Source organism: Bactrocera neohumeralis, chromosome 2, assembly GCF_024586455.1.
Source record: "Bactrocera neohumeralis isolate Rockhampton chromosome 2, APGP_CSIRO_Bneo_wtdbg2-racon-allhic-juicebox.fasta_v2, whole genome shotgun sequence".
In the NCBI taxonomy this organism is placed as follows: domain Eukaryota; kingdom Metazoa; phylum Arthropoda; class Insecta; order Diptera; family Tephritidae; genus Bactrocera; species Bactrocera neohumeralis.
In genome coordinates this window covers 25,591,944-25,613,418 of record NC_065919.1, presented here as the reverse complement: position 1 = coordinate 25,613,418, position 21,475 = coordinate 25,591,944, and the positions used below count along the sequence as shown (strand labels likewise).

Here is a 21,475-nt window from a genome sequence, read left to right as displayed (position 1 = left end):
AAATTTTCCTTAATTTTCCTTAAACAACAAGTTAGAAAAACAAACAAAACGTTTCCTATAGAAAGGAAATATTTGGCTGTTAAAACGTTATGTCTTGTTACTAAATAATATGATATAATAGCTATTGCGTTTCTTAGCCGAAATTCTTATTTTATTGTAACACATTATACAAGAGTTTCCCCTAACGGTTAAATAATCAATATACAATCAGTGTTACAAGTTGATGAAACGCAATGATTTCGCAATGCTAATCAGTCCGTTGGCCTGCATTTAAAACTTTGGAACCAAATGTAGTATATTTAATAGAACAGTTATGTTTAAAGAAATCGCATAGCCCTATTTTTATTTATTATTTTATTTACGTTTTTAATTGAGAACTAGTAATTGAAATATAGAATAAAGATGTAATTTCTTTATAATAAATGCTACAAAATTATAAATAAAATTCTAATTGATTATTAATTATTTGTTGAGAAAATGTATGCACATAGATTAAACATCCGGAGTATGATTCATATTCATACATACTCGTACAGTTAAAACAGGAAAAACTTATCAAAACTGCAAATACCATAATATAATATAATATAGTATTACTCAATCACTTTATTCCTGAGTCAGTATTAAAGTCGGTGTTTTAGTTATATACATACATATGTACATATTTACTTGTTTTTGACAATATCACACTTATTCGAAATCGTTTTGGTTAACTGTTTGCTATTTAAATATTCGCTGCACAGCTCCACTTTTTTCTTTAATTAATCATATAAATAGTAGATGTACCCTCCAACTCATTATGGGTTTAGCCACGCTTCATCTTATCCGCCGCGTGTACTCAATATTTTTTATTGGCCTGCAGGCGTAATGTGGTTGGTCATAATATCTTCGCTCATTGCATTAATCATATTTTATTGATGCGCTTTATTGATGGCTTTTATTAAGCATTAATCAGCTGATTTCTTGCCATTTTTCAATCAAGGTTTTTCAAAACTTATTTTGCCCATATTAATGTGTTTAGCAAAATTGTTACAGTTACGTTTTTAAAATGTTAATATTTAGATAGTCATCACTACTCACAAGTATCATTACTTTTTTAAATAAATATCAGGCATTCTGAAAAGTAAGTATAATTTCCATTATTAGGCGACATTAGAATTTAACAACTATGTTTCACAGATAAACTTGAAAAGAGCAGGTTATACATCAAATAGCTCTCGGACAATTTATTGGAGAAATATAGAATTTTAAGTAACACAAGTTTTCAAAAATGATGGCATGAATGTGTCCTATTTTAAAGAAAATATGGTATATCTATTTCTACAAAAATGGAAATTTAATGAAATAATGAATTCGAATTTTTTTGTTTCCTCAAAAGTTATGAAAATTTCAGTCAACTTTGCGGTTTGTTGAAAACTCTTTTATTTTCATTTGTTTCGTCTTCAGATGGGCGAACATATTATGTACAAAAAGGCGGTTAAGCACATTCATATCGGGCCTTAATAATCGTTATAACAACAATAATAATGTGACTTCTGAAACATACATACATATGTAATAGTTAATTAATAATGTTGGGCATTCAGTTTTTTTTTGTGAAAAAGATTCTTTAATATTCATTAAAAAAGCATTTTAGATCATCTCGATTTAATATTATTTTTGCCTTTTAACCCCGTTAATTGAGATGAATAAAAGTGAGCCAAGCAAACGTTTCACAACACTCTCCACATATCGATAGCGCTTGGTGGAGCAGACGGTTTATCAATCAACTATAAAAAATAAAAGCCAACCAATAAATTTACAATTGAACATTCAAAGCGCATTTGTATGCATGGTTATAAATTAGGGTGAGCATTATTTAGCAAGTTGATTTCTCCTTTCTTCTCTAAAAAATTTTTGTGAATTTATTAATGCTCGAAAAGGAACCATTCTGTGCAGACTAATGAAAAATAATTATAATAAAATTATCGTTTTCAAAGTGGGAGCAATTAAAAAAATTTTACTACATATAAATAAAATCTAATGATAAAGGAATATTATTAAATTGTATATTGTACATTATAAATTCACTAGGCATTGACTAATCTATAACTGGCACATTGTAAGAAATTCTAAATTAAAAAAAGTACACCCTAATGCGATTTTATCTAAACATTTCCATACCCATTTCGGCCATCAAATGACTTTTAGGAATTGTGCGTTACCTTCGAGCACATTTGGGAGATAATTTGGTGTACTACATTTTTCGTATGCACAGATGAACCTAATCCATGAACTATAGCAAAAATGCTCAAAATTGGCGGCCGTATGAAGATTGAATCATTCCTTCAACTTTATCTTTTGTTGTTGTTGATGCCACGCTGCACTATTTTAACTGCTATTATATCAGCCACGCCAATTGCCATTCCATGCTTTTGTGCTTTTTATAATCTCAAAATTTATGCGTATCACCATGCGACACTTTGCCTTTTCGCTTCTCTCTCCTTCTTTCACTTTTTTTTTCAGAGTTTGCAGTTTTTCTGTTTGGAATTTTGATTAAATTATCAGTTAACTATTCTTTATGGCGTTGCAATTGATTGCGGAAATTTGTTGAACTCGTCAGTAGACATTGGTGCCGGAGCCGAAGGGCGAACGGCCTTACACGCACACTTATGACAATTCGACTCAATTTATGTAACGATTCAGACAGTAAAACTGAAATTATTAAAAATTTGCTAACAAGATGGCCGGAATATGAGTTCATCAGTATGTATGAGTTTGATGTTGTTGAGTGTTGTTGTTATAATTTTGCTCAAATTAATCACAGTACCCTATACAAATTACATATTTTCTTAACGCATTCCGGATTTTATATTTCAAAGTAGATTCGTAAACAATTTTGGAATGAATTTGTTTAATTTTCGTATAAAGCCTTTTAGTTATACCCTGAGCCGAGGTAACGGGGTTTTCAAAAGCTTTTTTTAAGAAAACAAGAACCGTTTACAATATCAATGAAATTCTTTATTCCTGTGAAAGTGCATCCGATGTCATTATGTATGGAACTCGATTTCTTTTGCATGGCCACCATGGGCACGCTTACAGAAGTCCAGACGCTGCACCCAATATTCTGCCAATAAATCGTCGCTGGTTTGCAAATACCATAGACTAGACGTAGCCCTACAGGAAATAGCATAACGGCGTCAAATCGCACGATCGAGGCGGTGAATTGACTGGGCGATCTCGTGAGATAACACGTTCACCAAGACGGCAAATTCTCGACACTACGGGCACTTCTTTGTCTCACTAGAACTGGAATATTTTGTACTCTGCCTGTGGATTCAAAATTTTCCACTAGACGCTCAATTGTTGATCTGACAGGACGATTATGTCGACCATAAATTAGACGTAGCGCTCGTAAAGTTGAGGCCACTGACTCCGAATTATTCTAGTAAATTTTAATAATTTCGACTCGTTCTCCGATCGTATTTCTTTCCATGATGATTTGGCAAACCTTACTGAAGAGAAATGTCAAAAGAGCAGAGAATATGGCGCCGTTTGCTGTCGTTATCGGTATATTGTAACATCCAGAGAAACTTCTTCCCTATGAAATATTTACTTACATATACATACCACATACTTACATAAGTATATATACATATGTATGAACGATTTGCTTCGGGTTTTTCGTAATTTTTGCTGATAAATTTGCTTTTTTTCGGTGTTGAACTCAAGGTGGCTGTGTTGAACCTTTTACCGATGTCACGTCAGTACGTAACTGGACGGAATCGGATTTTTATCCGACCAACGATTGTCAACACAGCAGAACATTATTTTGATGATGTTTTTGGCCGCGCAACAACAACAATAAATGAGCAGAACGTTTAAGGGCGTTGGAAGAATAGAAACATTTTGACGGTCGGTCGATCTAAATATACATAAATAGCATTATAATATAAATGATATACATTTTATATAAATTAAATAAATTATACATACATATGCATTACATCAGATTTATAATTATACATACTTTCGCTTTTAAGCGAACACCAGTTATATTAATTCAACTATTTTTTTTTTGATAAAGTCAGTCCCTCTTCTGTAACCCTCTTTCTAATTGATAGGTCATATTCCATAATAACACAAAAAATGACCGCAAAAGTAATTTTTCAAAATTCTCATATCGAATAACGTTCTGCTGATTTAAGTCGCTTAGCGTTGTTGCCCTTGCTGTGACCTCAATCGTTAGCTTGGCGGGCCAATTCGTCGCCATTAGTTTGCAATTGTTGTATTTTCTGCTTCATTAGATTTGAATATCTCCGAAATTGTGTACTGATTCATGGTAAGTGTAGACGGAAAGTAGGTGAATGATTGGCCATACATATTTAAATTTGTATGAATGTACGCATGAACACCCTCACCTACTAATAACCTCGCTTTTCGTTTAGGCAAACGTTAAGGATAATTATACCCTGAACAGGGTATATTAAGTTAGTCACCCTATAAAGTATATACATATATAAATGATCAGTATGTTGAGCTGAGTCGATTTAGCCATGTCCGTCTGCCTGTCTGTCCGTCTGTATACTTATATACGAACTAGTCTTTCAGTTTTTAAGATATCGTTTTGAAATTTTGCAAACGTTATTTTCTCTTCAAGAAGCTGCTCATTTGTCGGAACTGTCGATATCGGACCACTATAACATATAGCTGTCATACAAACTGAACGATCGGAATCAAGTTCTTGTATGGAAAGCTTTCATATTTGACAATGTATCTTCACAAAAGTTGGCACAGGTTATTTTTTAGGGCAACAATGTAATCTCCGAAGGAATTGTTCAGATCGGCTTACTATAGCATATAGCTGCCATACAAACTGAACGATCAGAAAAAAGTTCTTGTATGGAAAACTTTTTCATTTGACAAGATATATTCACGAAATTTGATATAGATTATTTTTTAAGGCAACAATGTAATCTCCGAAGAAATTGTTCAGATCGGTTACTTTAGCATATAGCTTGCTACATAAACTGAAACTGAACAGTTCTTGTATAGTTGCTATTTGAAAGAAATATATTCTGTGAAATGCGGTATGGAATATTTTCAGCAATTAATCTCCGAAAAAATTGTTCAGCAGATTACCGAAGTATAACTAAAAGAAATGTTTTTATCTTGTTTTTGTTTTTGTTAATTTTTTCATTCCACACAGCTTCAATAATTTGCTCCAAATCTTCTGGCCTTTTTGGCTGCTTATCCTTTTGCTCATAAACCGTTTTGGCTTTATGACAAGGGGCTTAATCATCCTGAAATAAACTTTTTTGGTGTGTTAGAACTGCTGTTCTATAGTTGGCAAAACGCCTTCTTTCAAAATTCCAATGTATTTTTCGGCATTCACAGATCACCAAACTTGGTTATAGCCCCCCAAAACCGTTAAATTAATTCTTTACGGTCGGCAAACAATGGCTTTTAAAAAAATGCTCTTCCTTCCTACGACGCACTGTGGCTTTTCCGTCGGATCCAAACAAACCAAATTTGTATTCGTCGAAAAAAATAATAATCCTCAGTCTGTTGTAGTCCAAGTTTTGTGTGATCTTGCACACTCTACCCGCTGTTTCTTCATACGGGTAATGAGAAGTAGTTGTTTGGCTGGATGTCGTGATCGTAATACAACATTATTTGGAATATTGTGCATAGAACGAGTAGTTATTTTTACCCTAGTATTTTCGTAAAATCTTGAAATGATTGTTTCAGCACGTTGAAAACGATCAGTAATGTGCATTCGTTAAATTTGTCGTTCGTGACGAGGTTTTACTTTTGGACGCTCACTGCCCTTTTTAAAAGTTGATGAATTAAAATTCCTTTAATTTTTAATTATATTGCGCACATTTCAATAACACATGCACATTTCACGAGCTATTTCACGTTTGGATAATTTATTTTTAAATAAAGCTGCAATTTCTGTCTTCTTTTTAATTGGCAACACCAAGTTTAACTTGTTTTCGCAACTTACTCAAAAGAAAATACCGCAAGCACTCAAATAAACACGTGCAAAGAGTAACCGTTACAGAAATTACGATAAACTAATGCAGTCACTTAACAAAAACAGCCAAATAACACAATTGATTTTGAGCGAATAGTGACAGTTTAAAAATGGAATATGTACATATTTCATTATATTTTCCAATGCGTGGGTTTTTTTCTCTAAGTGTATGTGCATAAGTGTACTTTGATGTAAATATACAAATATACACACGTAGGAAGTGTGCATCAGCTGAAATCATTTTAACTCATTTTGATATTCCTCGAATATTTGCGAGCGTGACCACAAGCGACGATTTCACTTACTCCTCGTTGTTGTTTTAGTTTGTTTAAGTTGATTTATGCACACTTTTGCAAATTCAGCGCTAATATGACACATACACTTTTGATGAAGCTTCAATACAGACATACTTATAATTTAAATATTGTATTTTCAATATTAAATTGAGCAGAAACAAAAAATGTAAACATTTACAAAGCGCCGAAGAGTTTTTTAATTGAGGCTCAGCTTGCTTTTTACCAATATTGCTTGCAAACACTCACATATACAATTATAGCAAACATATAAACATTTACATTTTATTAAAAATATTTATGACGCATACTTGAGTTATTTGTTTACATATGAATGTATGTGTGAGCGAGTGTTTCAAATAGAGGGGTTTTCAATAAGAGCGCTACAAAAACGGTTTGGGATATCAATAAAATTCTTTATTCCTGTGAAAATACTATACATTCCATGCCATTATGTATGGAACTCAATTTCTTTTGCATGGCCACCACTCTTGCAAAAGTCCAGACGCTGAACCCAATTTTCGACGATTTTCAAGCATAAATCGGCCGAAACAGCTGCAATTTCACGTTCGATATTCGTACGAAGTTCATCAATCGCCGCTGGCTTGTTGGCATAGACCATAGACTTATAGCCCCACAGGAAAGAGTCTAATGGCGTCAAATCGCACGACCGAGGTGGCCAATTGACTGGGCCATTTCGTGGGATAACATGTTCTTGGTTTTCAATAAATCGATTGTGTCATTCTCTGTGTGGCTTGTGACGGTCCTTTTGGAACCACGTAATATCCAAGTCCATATCATCCAAATAATATTCGTTTATCATTGAGTGGTAGCGATTCTCATTCACAGTAACGTGCCGGTCTTGATCACCACGTAAGAAGTACGCCCCATTGACGCCGCCGGCCCATAAACCGCACTGAGTCGTAATTTTTTTGGGGTGCAATGGTGACTCATGGAGGACGTACGAATGTACTTTCACAGGAATAAAGAATTTCAAATTCCCAATCCCTGTTTGTTTTATGGTACATTAAAAAAAAACTTTTGTAGTGTTCTTTTAGAAAAACCCGCTCTTAAAGTTGAAGCCACTGACTCCGAATTTCGGTAGTAAATTTTAATAATTTGGACTCGTTGTTGGATCTAATTTTGCAGCGTTCCTTCTGAAAAACCCGTTGCATAGCGCTCGCTGTGGAATTGTGGGTCCAGCTTATCTCATTCTTTCTAAATTTTGATTGGAAGTTGTATACTATTAAGCAGTAAAAAATCACAAAATTCCAGATGGGATTAGCAGTTAATTTGGCATGTTGAACTAAACAAAAGTTATCAGATTAAAATAATTTGACAGTCCATTGGTTACGTCAGCTTTTACGTTTCAAACACGTTTTAAATTGGGTTTCTCACTAATGCTTTCAATCCAGATTGAAATTAGTCAAATGTGACGGTTTCTATGAGGACATAAGTATCTCATCGCAAGAACATTTCGATAAATCGCGTTAATTATTTCCTACTTTGGCACATTGTTATTGCCGCTCGACACCTTTGCTCTATCACATGTGGCTGTATTGTTTTTGTTGTTTTAGATACATACATACTTATGCATATACATATTATTCAATTGAATAAGTGTGCTGATAAATACTGGTTTTTGCATATTATCGCGTGCGTGCAGTACTTTACAGAAATTTGTGTACGCATATGTATTTTTATACCCTGAACAGGGTATATTAATTTTGTCACAAAGTTTGTAACGAACGAAATGTCGGAGACTCTACAAAATATGTATATAAATGATCAGCATGATGAGCTATATGCGAACTAGTCCCTCAGTTTGCGAGATATCGATATAAAATTCTACACACGTCCTTGTCTTCACAAGAAGCGGTTCATTTGTCATACACACTGAACAATCAAAATAAAAAAACGATCTATTTATAGCCGTTTATGCTATAAAAAATGCATCTAGGAGGCTGTTATAGCTTTGGTGCAGCTGAAGTTAACGTTTTTTTCTTATTTTATAAGTACATATATTAATGATAAATTACAAATGTTCAAATTTTTCTATCTGATAATAAGAAAAAATGGACAACTGTAAGGCGGAGGACCTTACCGTTACAATTAAGAGCTCATAGAAACTTTCTCAGAGGTGGCTAAGAATCTATTTTTCAGACGACCAACCGAAGAAAAAAATCGTTTTATTTACTCACCCTAATATACATACATAGATACATATGTACATGTAAGTGTAGGAACAAAATTGGCAGATTTATTCTCTAATAATATCTTCTGCTAGTTGACATTTTAATTGTTTTCACAAAACATTGGCATTTACAAAAAGCTTTAAACATGCAAACCCTTCAAGATTCAACTGTTAATTTGTAACACCTTTGAAATCAATGGATCTCCATAACATTAAGTGTTGTGTGAACTACGGTTGATACTCAATACATAAAAAGGTAATAAAAGTACAATGTCTATTCATTAGGTATACATATGTACATATAGGCTGTTCACGATAAGGTGGTTATCGGGTTATGTGGTTATGTGATTAAGTAAACAACAACAAACCTAGACCCTTGTTTACAGATTATGTGGTTGTTTGCTTATTTCCAGTGTTAGAAAGTCGTTGGAATTTTACTAAATGGCAGCACAAAAAATAAATAAAACTAAGCGAATGGCATTTCCATTTAGATTTTCTTATTGGAAAATCTGCTATTAACAGCTGTTTTTTGATTACAATCAGCAAATTAAAACCGAAATAAAAAGCATCGAAAAGCATCACAAAGCATCAAAAATCATCAATAATTATCAAAAATTATTATTTATACAAAGAATTTTTTGAAACCTTAAAATTCGGATTACTTAATAAGCACATACCTTCAATAAAGTCCATTTCCTGAATAGCAGAACTTATTTTAAATTCGATTATTTTGCCTTTTAAACTTTGTTTAGGCATTTTATAAGTAGGAATTTCATTGAACTAGAATTGTAAACAATGAACAGCTGTTTATGTAAAAATAAGCAAATAACTATACATATGATGTTCACGGAGCACAGAGGTTATTTTTAATTTAATAATCACATAACCCGATAACCACCTTACCGTGAACAGCCTAATAGTTTTTTGATATTCTGTATGCATGCATAAACGTTTGCTCTGAGCACAGAAAACACTTAAGTCGGCGGAAAGCAAGTACGATTGCACCAATATTGCGAATCAAATTTTTAACAGAATTTTTTTATAAAGATAATAAAAAACATTAGAACAGATACACACACATAATTTGCATGAAATGTGAACGGATGTATCTAAACCGGGTGTTATTAATTAAGTGTATCCAAAAGTTTTTGCCAACTTCGAAACTACTCGTGCATAGTATATTCAATAGTAACAGTTAATAAGTACGAGGTTATTGTCTTGATTTTGCTTTGTGTTTATTTTTTTTTAATGAAATTATGAAATTTGAACTTTTCAAGGTAGACTTCCAGAAGCTATTTATCTATGTATTTAAATGCTTTAGACTTCGCACATTCGATCTTAGTTTTTTTTCAACGTTTACTCTTTTTTTAAATCTTATAATTTTATTGTATAATTAACAATTGATTTTATTGTCCAATTCGAATAAAATAGATTCGTAAAACCTTTAAGTAATGATACTCGTTTTAATGCTAAAAAAATTGAACAAAATTTTCCATGGACCGATTTCATCAAATTATTTTTCGATTTTTTTTTTTAAACATCCACGTTTCCTTAATTAAAACAGTTTGTAGTAATTCAATGTGAGTTGCTGGCTTCATTTTATAGCTAATAAAGCATATTTGAGTAGGTCCATTAAATCCCATGTTCCTTATAAGTTTTTGAAATGAGAAATTCTCGTTTGCGTGGAATATCGCTGCAAAATTTTTGAGAACCATCACAACCGTTCAAATTAGATTTGTTCCCTTCGCTAAAAACGACGTACTTCTACAACTCGTCCAAAAACTTATGTATACTTTTCTGCGAATGGTAAACGATCGGTTTCGATTGTATTGTAGCTATAGTAACCTATATTGAGTAGCAGGATTTATGTATTCAAGGTTATTATGCGAATTTAAATTTTGTTGAACTCTTCTTGTAGACACTGCGAGATCTACCGCTTCAGTTGCCAATTTGCACTTTCATCCACCTTTCTAGTACGTCCTCTTCTTTTTGTAGTTCCATATTTATATGGATTATACAAAACGAACAACTCTGTTCTTGTGTATTTATAAAATTTTTTGAAAATTATCAAAAACAATTTAAATTAATTTTACCACATAAACTAATTCTCATAAAATGTTCGATCCACTTTGTACGGTTTAGTTATTTCCAAATAAATAAAGATAACGGTATCTGGAAGTACTCTTGATTCGATATACGAATACAATCACTTATTAATAACCTACTTAGGCACATAAAATTGCCTATAAGTTGGTCTTATTTAAAAAATGGAAAATTTACTGCATAAACTTGATAATTTCATATCTGCTGAATGACAGATAAGGTCAGCCCTCTACCTCAATACCTCTGGAAACTGTGCTAGGCCCAACACTATACATCTTATATACAGAGATATTCCTACCGGTAATAATATATTGATATCCATTTTTGCGAATAACATAGCACTAATATGACGTAATAAACGACCCATCAGGCCGTCAATGGTCGAAGAATGGCTACCCAATTGGCATGTAAATGTAAATGACTAAAAGTGTAAGCATGTTATATTTTCACTAAGACCAAAAAAGTGCCAGCCGATTAGAATAAATAACCTCTTAGTACCATAATGTCTTATCTTGACATTCACTTGATCAGAAGGCTTACTTGTAGAAAATATTTGCCCAGTGACTAACATAAAGTTAGGAGCAGCAAATTTAAACTGGCTGTTAAATAAAAACTCTAACCTTAGCCTTGATAACAAAGTTCTGTTATACATCGGAGTAAAGCAAATTATATTAATATAATGCGGAGGTTCCAGAAAAAATACTTTGAACGATAACGGGTTCACCATGGCATATCCGCAATGAAAATATTCACAAAGATTTTGGTATTCCCATGGTTAGGAAAGAAGTACATATCACCAAATAGGCTGAGCTACAACCTTGAGCTTGTCTAGTTTTAACATTCAGATTCAATAAATAAAGATATACATTGTGACAAAAAAGTACCCGGGAATTATAAATAAAGCGGAAAAAGTTAATTATTCATCAAAATATTTTTTGTCGCCTTTAAAGTAATCCCGACCAGATGTAATACACTTATGCCAACGATTTTTCTGGTCCTCAAAACAAACACTTTTTGCGATGGCCTTCAGCTCCTACAGCGAATTTTATTTTAACTCTTCGGTCGACTTAAAACGGGTTTCACGGAGCGGCAATTTCAGTTTGGGCAACAAGAAAAAATCCATCTCATGGAGCCAAATCTGGTGAAAACGTGGTTGCTCGAGGGTATTCATTACGTTTTCAGCTATAAATTCGGTCACAATCGTAAGGGGTCGAAGGTCGTCCAGAACGAGGCATGTCTTCAACGATCTCTCGACCGTCTTTGAAGGCCTTCTACCACTCGTAGGCTTGTGTTTTTGAATTACCGTAAGCCTTTTCCAACATTAGCAACGATTCCGCACAGAAAATTTGGTCAGAAATACACAATTTGAGACAAATTCTTTGTTCGATATTTTAATCCATTGTAAAAATCGCAACGCACTACTGAGGTGTAATTTTTTGAAGCTTCTAAAGCAGGCTCGCTCCTTAAGCAGCAGCTGTAAACAAACTGGTTGACAGATCTCGCTTAGTATTAAGGACAGTCCTACTAACTTAGCAAAATACATTATTTTGGAATATCGTTCACCCGTGGAATTTAATTACATTTTCCGGGTGCTTTTTTATATCAACGTATTAACAAAAAATAATAATAATTGGTTGATAAATTACCAAAAAATCCCATTATGGATTCTTGTATACTATACTTATTTTGTGGAGTGCACATATATTTTTAATTCCGGAAACTCCATATGTGTAGATTAGAGCGGATTGATTTACAGGGAGCCAAAAACGAAAAATCGCGCATGTGCATCTTTGCCTAATAGACTATGAGTCTGAAACCCGTTTCAAGCCTACTAAGCCTTAAGGCGAAGCTTTTTAGGGACTATAAAGATTTGTTCGTCAGTTTTTGAGATATCCGAGAGAAAGGCATGTGCATTTTGTTATTCTATTCACTGATTTGAAACCCTTATAGCATTGACAGACGGCAGCGTTAAACCAGATTAATTGCATTTTTCGGGATTAATTCAGGAGTTACCACAGCTAACTCCGTTGCTGAATCCAAAAATAACTCTCAAAATTTTAGGGAGTTTGTGAGATTTTCGTTCGCAACATTGTTAAAAATGGCCAATTTCATCTATTGTGAATGAAATACAAGCAACCCTGACAGCTGTTTATCAAATTCTCAATATAATATCAATAAAACTTCTATGTTATGATGCAGTTTTAAAAATAATGTGTTGATATGTTTTTGTAATAAAAAATGGTTTGGTAAAAATTAGTCGGCTAACAACCGTAATGTTTATCTTCTATCAATTTTCATTGAAAATATTATAAAAAGGACAATGAGCTGTTTTATGAGAGTTTCAAACTCGCATAGCTGCCGTCTGTCACCTACAACTTTGGATCTGATTAAGTGCGCAGTTAATCCGGATTAACGCTGCCGTCTGTCAAGGCTATTAGTGTCTTAGGCAAAGTTCTTCAAAATTATGCGCAGAACATTCCCGCATACGCGATTTTACTAAAAAAACTCGATCGACTCTAGTGTACATATGTATGTACATATGTACGTACGTATGATAAATTTGAGTTTGTTTAGAATATTTTTTTAACAAATAAAATTTTACCAAAGAGTAATTATATATTAATTACTCATTTACAATTAATCCACGTATGTTCCTATATAACGGGTGATCCAAGAGAAGCTGCTTTTTTCAATGGCCTGTTTTTGACAGATCACGCGTGACTCGTGTCAAACTGTCATGTTATTTTTGTTCAGTATTGTTTGGCATTTATTGAGAGGATAAAAAGTAGAGAACCCCGAAATGGATCACCCTTTGTTTACATATTTAAATATATGTTTGTATGTATAAGGTGAAATCACAATTTGCCAGTGTGCATTAATCAATTTTGATGTCATATATTGTAATCATTTATTAATTGAAAATATCCAACAGGGTTGCCATGAGTTTTTTTACAATATGGAGTTAAAAGGATATGTTTGTTGAGTTATAAGATAAGAACTTCAAATTAAAATAAATAACATTTTCGCTGTCTATTCAAAAATTGTAAAAATCTTTTGACCATAAGTTATGAAAAAAGGAATTCATAATCTCTATGTTTGATATATCAAGTAACAAGTATGTAATTAATGAGTTACACTGACTTTCAGCTGTTTTAATTAATAATTTCTCTTCATTTTATATTTCATTATTTAAAGCTGTTTATTTTTTTAGTTTTTTGATTATTAGTTATTCAAAGTGCAACGTACAAAGTATCCACATTTAGATAATACATATGCTTGTGAGTATGTGAGTACTGCCTTAAGCATGCAAGTATGTACAGTGGCGAACACGTAAATTGCACCGAAAGAATTCTAGACAAAATATGGAAAGATAAAACTGTTATTAAATTAATTGAATGCGTAATGTGGAAATACACATGAATAGTCGGACAACCGATTACATTTGTTCTTATCGAAAAATGTTATGGCCGAGCTTCTTCACCTCCAGAAAAGATATCGCAAATAAACGAGGAGGTTCAGCCATTATATGTATGTACATACATATACATATGCAGGCTGGTTTGTTTCTGAGAGGACTGCTTAGAAATAGTGAAGAACTCTGCTCTTAAACCCTGAATTCTTAAAAATTACGCAAAAAGCATTTAAATTTTTATTTTAACACTAAAAAGAAATAATTATTTATTATCGAAAGAAAAGTATAATGCCATTAATATGATACGGCAACTCTACAATTTTTTTTATCAGGAATGTACATATGTATATCGGCATCCATATGCGTGCGAAACAAATTTTATATGCTTCAATTAGTTAAATGGAAATATTTGCATGTCATGTCACATACATAATACATATCTATGTGTTATTCTGTCCCACACGATCAGTTCGCGGGCCATTAAACACGTATAAATACATATTATATATTTGGATATGTTCGGAAATTTCAGTATTGCTATTCTAAAAATTCAACGACAGTAATAATAAGTGATTTCCCCGAAGTATTTTACTAATGAAACTTTTCCCAGTTTAGGGATGAATTTAGACTTGGACTGGACTGGCATTCGTTACCAACTAATGGCAGTCAAAGTGGTTCCAGCATGACATATCGCCAGACAGAATTCATAACCTCACTGTTGGGACTTGCATAGTGTTCGTTAAGCTACATATGTATGTAGTTCGAGTAGAAGATGGCTCAAAAATGCCGACATACTAAATAGTTAAAGAAGCTCCAAAAATGTTCTCTACTAGAGATATAACCAGAGCGAATATTTGCTCAGATTGCATATGCACTTTGCATATTTAATACTTAAAAGCATATTTCAAAAATTTGTCATATTAAGGCATATTCTTACATTTTATTTGAGAGCAGAAGGCTGTAGAGAAGCGAAATCCTCATAAGCACAAACTTTACTGACGAAATATTTAAGAAAAGACAGAAACACATTTGCTATGAACCTTTATGAAACGTTCCTGGAAATGAATATACCTTAAACAAGTAAGGAAGCGCTAAGTTCGGGTGTCACCGAACATTTTATACTCTCGCATGATAAAGTGATAATCGAGATTTCATTATACGTCATTTACATATTTTTTAAATACCGTATTTGTGTAAAGTTTTATTCCGCTATCATCATTGGTTCCTAATGTATATATTATACAGAGAAGGCATCAGATGGAATTCAAAATAGCGTTATTTTGGAAGAAGGCGTGGTTGTGAACCGATTTCACCCATATTTCGTACATGTCATCAGGGTGTTAAGAAAATATTATATACCGAATTTTATTGAAACCGGTAGAGTAGTTCCTGAGATATGGTTTTTGGTCCATAAGTGGGCGAGGCCACGCCTTAACCTTCTTATGGAGCCAAGAAATACGTGTACCAACTTTCATCATGATATCTCAATTTTTACTCAAGTTACAGCTTGCACGGACGGACGGACGGACAGACAGACATCCGGATTTCAACTCGACTCGTCACCCTGATCATTTATATATACATATGTATATATTGGTATATATAACCCTATATCTGACTCTTTTAGTTTTAGGACTTACAAACAACCGTTATGTGAACAAAACTATAATACTCTCCTTAGCAACTTTGTTGCGAGAGTATAAAAAGACAGCAATACAAGTGTTAAATCTTTTTTTTCGAAATATACCAAATATCGAATTCCCTGTGAATCAAAGGTGCGTCAATTGGCTTGTGTTTTCGAATCATCAACCAAGTTAAACCATTTATAGGTACAGATTTTAACTGCTCTACGTATGTTTGATAATAAGTAGTCATTGCAGTGTTTGAAATGTACTAAAAATGATTACAATCATTTAACGAAACAATAAAAAGGGCAATACAGAAAAGTGATAAGCTCAATAAATAACTAACTAATCAGCAAAACACTTTTACCAAGTTAAGACTAAGCGATATCTGCTGGTAAAATGATGGATCCATTCGGTAAACATTTGATTGGAAACTACGCAACCTTCTGGTAGGCACATATTACATATATTGTACTGACAACAACAGAGAAATTAACTTGCAATCAAAAGATTAAACATTTTTGAACAACTGATTGTTTGTCGAGGGTATCGAATCGAACTAACAATTGGTATAATCAAAAAAATCACTAAATACAAATAAAAATGAAATAAATTATGAACGTTTTGAATAGCGGCATATGGTTTTTTTTGGAAAGCGAAAAAGCATAAGGCCTACCGACGCATTCCGTATTCGGATTCATATAGTTTTTCAGAATGAAAATGAGGTCTAACATGTTTTGAATTCTCAATTTCACATTGCTCATTTTTAGTACTTATACGACTAAAAAAATACGTTTGTAATCGAAAAAAGTTCTTCATTATGAAAATAAAGAATATCAGTTCGTTTACACTACAAAATAACTATAACACTATAAAAAATATGTATGCTATTCTGTACACGTCATTTCATATTATCGTTACTTAATATTTTGGATGCTGCTGAAATATATAATAATTACCTTGCGGTTTATAGTTTTACGATTTTTAAAATGATCATCATCATTTATTTGTCTGTTGGCTACGACTCATCAATATTTCTACATTCATATACATATGTATGCTAAAGTGCCTCTTTCATAAAAAGAAAGCTAAACTTTGAATCTCCGTAGGTTTAATTATATATTTTTTCTTGCGTTTTTGCCTCATCTTTGCACATATTGATGTATCACACTCCTCGCTTCTTGCTCTGCACTCGTATTTTTCTCAGCTGCGGTATGCCCGTCTTTTAATTTATCTTTATAACTTTTGTTTTTGTTTTTGTGTAAATTAACTGAATGTTAACGTCGTTGGCAATCATGTCAGCCGCAAAGTCGACGCCAACACAAGCGAATTGTTTTTGAAAAGAGTTTGCCTTTGACAGCAATTCAATTCTACCACTTATTTGTATACTGCTTTATCAAACATTTGTATTTGCAATGTTGCTATGCGGTTGGTTTGTTGCCACCGTGGCTATGTCGGTGGGTGGCTGTTTGTCCGCAATGTTCTTTTGTTCGAAAAAATAAAGAAAATCATTGTCGCCAATATGAACGAAGGCATGCTGTGATGTAAGTAAGTTTGATTGTCCTTAATCCATTCATGGTGGTTAAGTCGGCAAGAGGGCAGTTTATTGATTGCTTGCAGGAGTCTATAAGTGAGTCCGAACTAGGCATGGAGTTTTTGAACTCTATGAAGACCTTCTGCTGCTCACTAGCAATCTGTCACGATCACGTACTATACATACGGTATATGCCAACCTAAATACTAAATTCTTGAATATATTCATTATGAAGACGGTGAAAGTAGAGAAAGAAAACTATTAATTAACTAACTATTAGTTAGAACCTAATTTTAGTTACTGAGTAAACCATTATTATATTGGCTAGTCGAAAAAGTCTTTTCGTATTTCTAATCAAGTTTTAACTATTTTTTTTTTATATTTATAATAAATAAATAAATAAACAACCACTTTTTGTCATTTTTCCGCTAGCGACATTATTCCATCATTGTAAAACTTTCATCAGTGTGAATCGAAATTTTGAAATTTTCTTGGTTAAATATTAAAGAGAAATAAGATTAAATCGCTGATATTCTAGTGGTTCCTGTTCTCATTCAATACCGTTTATGATGAAGCAATGTCGATGTCTTATTTAAAAAAAAAACGGTAACTTCGATTTCATCTATGCTGTAATACCCTTCAAAACTAAAAAAGTTTCTACACAAGCTTACTACAGCTCGTCATGCTAATCATTTTTATACTCTTGCAACATGTTGCTACAGAGTGGAATAGCTTTGCTTACTTAACGGTTGTTTATATCACCTAATACTAATCCAGATCGATTCGGAGTTATAAATAACAGGTTTTTCAATAAGAGCGCCACAAAAGTGTTTTAAATAAAGCAAAAACGTTTGGTTACCACGGGCTCGCTTGCAGAAGTCCAGACGCTGAACCCAATTTTCGACGATTTTCAAGCATAAATCGGCCGAAACAGCTGCAATTTCACGTTCGATATTCGTACGAAGTTTATCAATCGTCGCTGGCTTGTTTGCAAATACCATAGACTTGAGGTAACCCTACTGGAAATAGTCTAACCTCGTCAAATCGCACGACCGAGGCGGCTAATTGACTGGGCCATTTCGTGAGAAAACACGATTGTCAAATTGTGCGGGATCCAACGAGAACAAGCCTTTTTTACGGCCAGGTGTTCATGCAATATCGGATGCATGCTGGTGGGAGAAAAGCATAGGCATGCCTCTACCTGAAGGTATGTTACATGACGGTCTTGCATTATCGGTTCACGTACGGCATCGATGTTTTCTGGCACAACGGCTGTTTTTGGACGACCTTCACGGAATTCGTCTTTGAGCGAGCGTCGTCCACGATTGAATTCGTTGTACCAGTTTTTCACAGTACTATAGGATGGTGCTTCATAGCCATACAAAGATTTTAGTTCATCGATGCACTCTTGTCGTGATAATCCACGTCGAAAGTTGTGAAAAAAGATCGTACGAAAATGTTCAGGAGTTAATTCCATTTTTTGGCCGAGATGAATTTTTTAATTCCCTGTAAATAAAACAATTCACGATTAAATGACAAAACGTTCTGAGTGATGTTATGCTAAAAAATGTCAAACTTTCCAATGGAAATATCAGATTGCACCTGGCAACACTTAGTGTTGCCCTAGGCCAGAATATATATAGCAGCCCTCGTATTATCCAAGTCCATATCATCCAATTCGGGCCAAAAATATTCGGTTATCATTAAGCGGTAGCGATTCCCATTCACAGTAAGGTGTCTCTGTTGATCACCACGTAAGAAGTACGGACCAATGACGCCGCCGGCCCATATACCGCACCATACCGTAATATTTTTGGGATGCAGTGGCGACTCATGGAGTACGTACGAATGTGTGTACTTTCACAGGAATAAAGAATTTCATTGATATCCCAAACCTTTTTTGTTTTATTAAAAAAAAACTTTTGTAGCGCTCTTATGGAAAAACCCGCTCCTAGAGTTGAGGCCACTGACTCCGAATTTCGGTAGTACATTTTAATGATTTCGACTAGTTGTTGGATCGTACATATATCTTACCATGATGATATGGTATACCTTACTGAAGAGAAATGTCAAAAGAGCGGAAAAAATATGGCGCCGTTTGCTACTCCTATCGGTCTACTTTTGTAGCGTCCCTATTGAAAAACACCTTACATACAAACATATAAATAATCAGGACGACGAGGAAAGTTGAAATCTTGTTGACTGTCTGTTTGTCCATGCAAGCTGTAACTTGAGTAAAATTTAAGATATCGTAATGAAACTTGTTACACGGGTTTCTTTGCAAAAAGGGAGATTAGTTCGTAGATGGGCGTAGTGGGAGCATTGCTACACCTACAACACGCCATTAAACGTAATCTATAAAGTGTCATTATGAAGCATTAAATTATGATACAAAGCTGTCATTTGGTACAGATGTTGGCAGTACCAAGGTACCAAGGCCTTCTAAGAGGTTTAATGTATATATCTGCTAAACCACTAAATCTACAATAACGACATTGGTTTTGGGGTAAAATACTCTACCCACAGTGAAAAAAGGAATGAAATCAGATTATAACCTTGCACTTTTCTAAAAGGATAAAAAACTTTTTCTTGCCGAAAATATCGGTCAACCTGTGGGATATATTATTATTGAAATTTGGAGAAAATAGGGTCACTGACGTTTCTTTCTTGCTGCTACTGGGTGCAAATCTATTATAAGCTGTATTGGGTATAAAAATATATGCTGGATATAGTGACAAAAAACCCAACTAAATTCCTAGCTTAAATAAATTTTTTGCCGAGGTGGCTTTGGTGGAATATAAAGCGCAGTTTTACCGATTATCAAGTTCGTATTGTTTGGGATTTCGTTTTTATTAAAAAACCAAAAACTTTACTCTTCTTTTTCTTTCTCAACTTTTTAATAATTTGTTATTTTTCCAAAAGACTTTTGAAAACAAAACAAACGAGTCCTTACGCAATTTCCCACTGGGTACATGTGGTGAATATTTGCTGGAGACTCTGCACAAGCATTTAATGAAGTGAGCCGATTACCTTAGTCAATGAGACAATTAAAGCTTACTCAATAAAATTAAGCAAATAATTGAGTGCATAAGTACTTATTTAACTAATTTTGAAAACGAGAAGAAGATGGAAGCTTAAAGCTTGACATCCAAACTAAACAACTACACATACAAGAGTGTTTGTATGTGCTTCCAAAGTGTATGTAACTTTCGCTCTTACTTTGCCGAGCATGCCGATGATGTCTGCTGATTGCAATGAAAAAGAAAGCAAAGAGAAGTGCAAGCAGCTTATTGACCCAGAAGGCAATAGCTGAACATCAATTGAACTTACTTACATAAGCAAACATTTACAATACTTATACGCATTGACAGTCATGTTGGGCTCACATCGAACGATGTCTTGTGCATAGCAGCCTAATGGATGGCTGGAAGTGGGTGGAAGTTGGCGCTGGTAGCGCTGGAGTAGATTTTACGGCAGAGCAAGTTGCTTGCCGCCACTCAGACGACTTAGATGGAGGACAAGTGGTGCATTGTTAACGAATTTAATGCCGTTCGAAGGATGGCCGATGTGACGTCTGTTGGGTAAATGCATCAATATTTATGGAAGCGCATGTTTTGCAATCAAGTTATTAGTTGGCGTCGCTGGTGTGTTGTGCTAATTAAATTCAATTTTTTAAATTGTGCGAATTTTCTTAGAAAGCGATTGAAAATCGTTTTACAAACAAAGCAACCAAATATAGCAATTTTATTTTTATTCCATCTGGCAACAAGTCAAACAGTAACGCCACTTCGCAGTGAACGTGCCGTCTGTACTTTGTGGTAAAATTCGATTGCCTCGCATGTGGTTCAAGATAAGTGTACATTGTTCATATGCACTTACGTATGTATGCATATACACATTTATGTATATATATTTATCGTATATATGCATATACATGTGTATATGTACTTGTGAGCAGTTTTTGCTACAGTTAGAGATTTCGAAATTAGGTTACAAATTGAAACTGAGCAAAATAAAAATGAAAAGATGAGAAAAAGTGTTCGAAAATTTGGAGCAAAAACAAAAAAATAAGAGTACAATGGCGAATAACAATTTTTTTCTGCTTCTCCAGGGCCTTATATGTACAAGAAGACAACTATAGTTGTAGATAGCAAAGATATCGAAAAGGAAAGAATAATTAATTACTTAAAGTATGGTTGAAAGTGAGGGAAATACTGCATTTCGTAGGCGGAACCGGTAATAAAAATACAAAATGATGAAGAGTTTAAAGTGATGCCAAAAATTAAAATTTATGC

The 21,475-nt window shown here is 33.7% G+C and overlaps 1 protein-coding gene across 4 annotated transcripts in view; it reads left to right on the top strand.

Annotated features, from left to right (window-relative positions):
• Positions 1 to 21,475, top strand: part of LOC126751127 (phosphatidylinositol transfer protein alpha isoform) — a 36,754-nt gene that overhangs the window by 1,854 nt on the left and 13,425 nt on the right. For 2 of the 4 annotated variants that reach the window (XM_050461124.1, XM_050461123.1), the window contains exon 1: positions 20,724 to 20,761. The exons of the other annotated variants lie outside the window; for them this stretch is intronic. In XM_050461124.1, coding sequence (XP_050317081.1) covers positions 20,739 to 20,761 — 23 coding nt within the window. In that variant the 5' untranslated portion in view covers positions 20,724 to 20,738. Of the gene's footprint in view, positions 1 to 20,723; positions 20,762 to 21,475 lie in introns of those variants that run through there. 4 annotated transcript variants of the gene reach the window in all.